Source organism: Fukomys damarensis, unplaced genomic scaffold, assembly GCF_012274545.1.
Source record: "Fukomys damarensis isolate Sample0158 unplaced genomic scaffold, DMR_v1.0_HiC HiC_scaffold_22, whole genome shotgun sequence".
Lineage (NCBI taxonomy): Eukaryota > Metazoa > Chordata > Mammalia > Rodentia > Bathyergidae > Fukomys > Fukomys damarensis.
In genome coordinates, this window is record NW_022900934.1 from 23,758,107 (window position 1) to 23,762,304 (window position 4,198).

The following is a 4,198-nucleotide window of genomic DNA, read 5'->3' on the forward strand; positions in this document are numbered from 1 at the left end:
CAAGAAATTGCCCCAGAAAATCTGCCCAACTGAAATGAATTTGGCATTTCATTTACAAGCGGTAATATTCTCCGAATAACATCATCATACTTGGTTAAACCATTTGGGATCACCATGAAAAAAAAAAAAAAATCAGCCAGTTGGGAAGCTTCTTTTTTTCTAGCGCTGACCCAAATCGACATCCGCAAGCCTCTTGTGGGAAGCCTACTGCGCCCTCTGGTGGTGAGAGATACTCATTTTGTTTCTATAGAAAAGTCCAACGGGATACAGATAAAGTGGAGTGCCTTTTACCCAGAGGTTTCTGCAAACCTGTCTCCTTACTTCCTAGTCATAACTTGTCCTTAAGGATTGAATTTGAGATGACTGACTCAGTGAAGGCCCAGCTCCGGGGAATTCCTGGGCCAGGCCGGACTAAGTAATATTCAATACAGGAATGGAAAGTGACAACATTTGCAGTTGGGTCAAAGCTGAGGCTGGATACATCCCTGGCATAATGAGTGCCAAGGGAGACCTGCAGGGCCATTTGAACTGTGAAATCTGTCAGGATCCTGTCTCCGCCCTGTGACAAGGATGAGACTGTACACCACCATATGTTTCAGGAAGAGCTCCGGGCAGAACCCTGGGGCCGTGGATTGCTGGCTGCTGTCCCAGCTTTTGTAGCCCTGGAAATGTCGTTCCTTTTAAAAGTTAATTGCAAATATTAAAAGACATTTTTCTTGAAGGTGAAAATAATACTTGGCCTGTGCAAAAAATTTATAAAAATATTAATAAAGTAAAATTCACCCTGAATCTATTTACATTGCGATAACCACAGATGAGTTTTTGGTGACATTACATTCAGATAATTCTCTGCATATAAGCACATGTAGCAGGAGTGCCTGATTATGCATTAATTGGGAATAGTTAATGGATAGTAGTTAAACCTATTCCTTTACAATTCACTTTTGTGCGTGTGTGTGCAATAGGTCTTTAAAATGTTTTTATCTTGTAAAACAGAATCTTTTTGTTTTTGTTTTTCTTTTGGTTCCGGGGATTGAACTCAGGTCCTTGCATCCCCAGTATCAAAAAAAAAAAAAAAAAAAAAAAAAAGAATCACTGAGCTAAATTCTGGGCCCTAAAACAGAATCTTTATGTCTGTCGAACAATTCCCCATTTTCCCTTCAACCTCAGTACTGGCAGCCACTCTTCTGCTGTTTACCTACAAAGGTGATTACTCTAGGGACCTCATATAAACGGAACCTTGTAGTAACTGTCTTTGTTGTGACTGGTTCACTTCACTTAGCATAATGTCCTAAGGGTTGTCTGCATTGTAGCGTGAGTCCGGTCTTCCTTCCCTTGTTGTATGCTTATCTGTCATATGTCAGCAGACAGCTGGATTGCTTCTACCTCTTAACCATTGTAAATAATCTTGCTATGAACCTGGGTTTTTCAGAAACCTCTTCAAGATCCTGTTTTCAATTCTCTCAGATATATACTATGGTTGGATATGGACTCAGTGTATTCCCCAAAGTTTGGCCCCTGGGTGGCCACATCAGGAGACAGTGTGGAACTTTTAAGAGGTGGAGCCTGTGGGAGGTCGTTAGACCAACTGAGTGCACTGCCCTTGGAAGAAGTTCTCATGCAACCACAGAAGTTCTCAGGAGTGTTACTGTAAAATCCCAAGGCTGGCGCCTTTCAGCTTCCTAGCTTTATGTTTGACATAAGCTTTCTTTCTCTTCCTTGCCATCTCCCCGTTGTCTTCCTGCCATTGCCCTTTCACGATGATGTGATGCACTCAACAGGGCTGCACCCGAGCAAAGCCAATGCCAGCACCATGCCCTTGAATTTCCAAATCTGTGAGCTAAGTAGCCCTCCCACCTTTGGTTTTGTTGCTGTTGTTGTTGTTTTTGAGACAGGTCTCATTATGTAGTCCAGGCTGCCTCGAACTCAGAGCAATCCTCCTGCCTCAGCCTCCTGAGTGCTGAGATTATAGGCATGTGTCACCATGTCTGGTTCTACTTTTAATTTTTATTGAAGGATCTTAATACCATTTTTTGTTTTGTTGTTTTGTTTTTGGTACTGGAGATTGAACTCAGGCCCTTGAACTTGCAAGGCAGGCAGCGGAACCACTGAGCTAAATCCCCAGCCCATTAGTACCGTTTTCTGTAGTGGCTCACTGGGATTTTGATTTGCTGATTTCCATTTCTTTAATGATTAGTGAAGTTGAGCAACTTTTCATAGCTCAATAGCTTGTTAGCTATTGTGTGCCTTCTTTGGTAAATGTTTATTTAAGTCCATCCATTGTAATCATTAAATTGTAGGAGGTCTTTATAGCAGGAACTCTGTATATTATCCCTTACCAGGTAAGGTGGATCCTTGATCTAAAAACTCGATTCTGGATGTAACTCAAGCTGGTTGTAAGTCAATACAGGTGAGATCTGAATGTTTACCTGAGTACATGCTATAGATAACAAGAGGCAGATGAATCTTCCATTAACCTAATTAACCCAAGTTGTTTGTATGTTAGGCTGGTCGTAACTTGAGGGTCCACTGTAAATCTGAAATCTTTGGACTAGCTCAATAGAGCTCAACAGTCACAAATAACAGTGGTTATAATTTGGACAACAAAGTCTACACTCAGCTTTACCAACTACTCTGTTGTTCATAAATATGAACATGTAGTTTTATACAATTGCTTTTCAAATGAGTTAAGAAATATGTACTTATACTGGTATCATCTTTTATATAATTATCTTTACTGCTGCTGTTGTGTGTATTCAAATTACTGTGTGAAGTCGCTTTCTTTCTTCCTTTTTTTTTTTTTTTTTTTTTGAGACAGGGTCTTGCTATATAACAAGAACCAAAGCCCTGTTCTATTATTTCACATAACCCAGATATTTTGCTTTTGTTGTTGTTGTTCGTTTTTTTGTTTTTATTTTGTACTGGGGATTGGACTCAGGCCCTTGTGTTTGCAAGGCAGGTGGTGGAATCACTGAGCTAAATCTTTGGCCCTTTGCTTTTGTTTTTGACAAACCAGAAGATTCAGCAACCATCTACTGGAGGTGAGTAGAAAGCCCACCTTTGAAATGGGGCATGAAGATGGTAACTCTAGTCTCATCTTGCCCTTACAAGACTACTGTCCCAGTGTAATTGTGGTCAATTAATTGAGGGTTCTTTTGCTCAATTCAGATAAAAATAATGAGTCAGCAAAGTGCTGCTCTGCTAGCAGCCCAGATGCCACCACTGGTTGACACCAGTTAATGCTAAATGCTGTCTGTCAGCACTGCTGGTTGCGGGTCTCTAGCACTGTCGCCTTCCTTATCCAGTTTGTTATTGTGTATTTATCTGTGCATGAATTGTGTCACATTTGTGCATGTAACCTGCATTCCACAACAGGGTCCTAGGCCATTCTGCTCACCACTGTATCTTCCCACCCCAGCGACCTGTTTGGTACTGGTGCACAGAAGGTCCTTTAAGAACCATTGATTAGCCGGGTGTGGTGGCGCACTCCTGTAATCCCAGCACTTGGGAGGCTGAGGTAGGAGGATCACTGTGAGTTCGAGACCAGCCTGGGCTATACAGTGAGTTCTAGGTCAGTCTCAACCACATAGTGAGACCCTGTCTCACATAACAACAACAACAAAAAGAACCATTGATTAATTCTGACTCCCAGGAACTAACGATTGAATCGAATATTGAAGAAACTGAGGAACGGAGGAAGAGAACGGTGATTTGGTTGAGATCTACCGCAAGCTCAAAGCAGAGAAGTGGGCAGGAATCAGATGCCTAAGGCCTAACTCTGACCTTTTCTGGGCTAGTTGACTGCAGTCTTCCCAAATGGGCGAGAAATGGCAGAGTGCGCCCTCAGGAGACTTGTGTTTGACCTGGACTAACCCCGCAGAAAAGTCGGTCCTAGTGAAAAACAGGCGGTGCAACAAATACCTCTTCTCCACCGGCCTCTTGGCAGAGAGACTACATTTCCCAGCAGCCCCCCCGGGGGGGGAGCCAAAATCCTTGCCACGAGGCTTGCGCCTCCGCCATCAGCCCGCTGGGGGCGCTGTGACGAGCCCACCGCCGCCCAGTAGAAATCTACGCGGCCCCAGGGCCGTTTGCTTCCTGTTTGTTGGACGAGGAGACATGGCGGCGGCGCCGGCGGCTGCTGGGGCTGGGGTCTGCCGAGGGAGACGTTCGGCAGCAACAGCGGCAGCATGGGGCGGAT

The 4,198-nt window shown here is 43.8% G+C and overlaps 1 protein-coding gene across 1 annotated transcript in view; it reads left to right on the top strand.

Moving 5' to 3' along the window:
• Positions 1-3,816: 3,816 nt before the first annotated feature.
• Trpc4ap (transient receptor potential cation channel subfamily C member 4 associated protein) overlaps positions 3,817-4,198 on the top strand; it is a 77,455-nt gene continuing 77,073 nt past the window's right edge. Inside the window, exon 1 of the mRNA XM_010640075.3 lies at positions 3,817-4,149. Coding sequence (XP_010638377.1) covers positions 3,817-4,149 — 333 coding nt within the window. The remainder of the gene's footprint in view (positions 4,150-4,198) is intronic.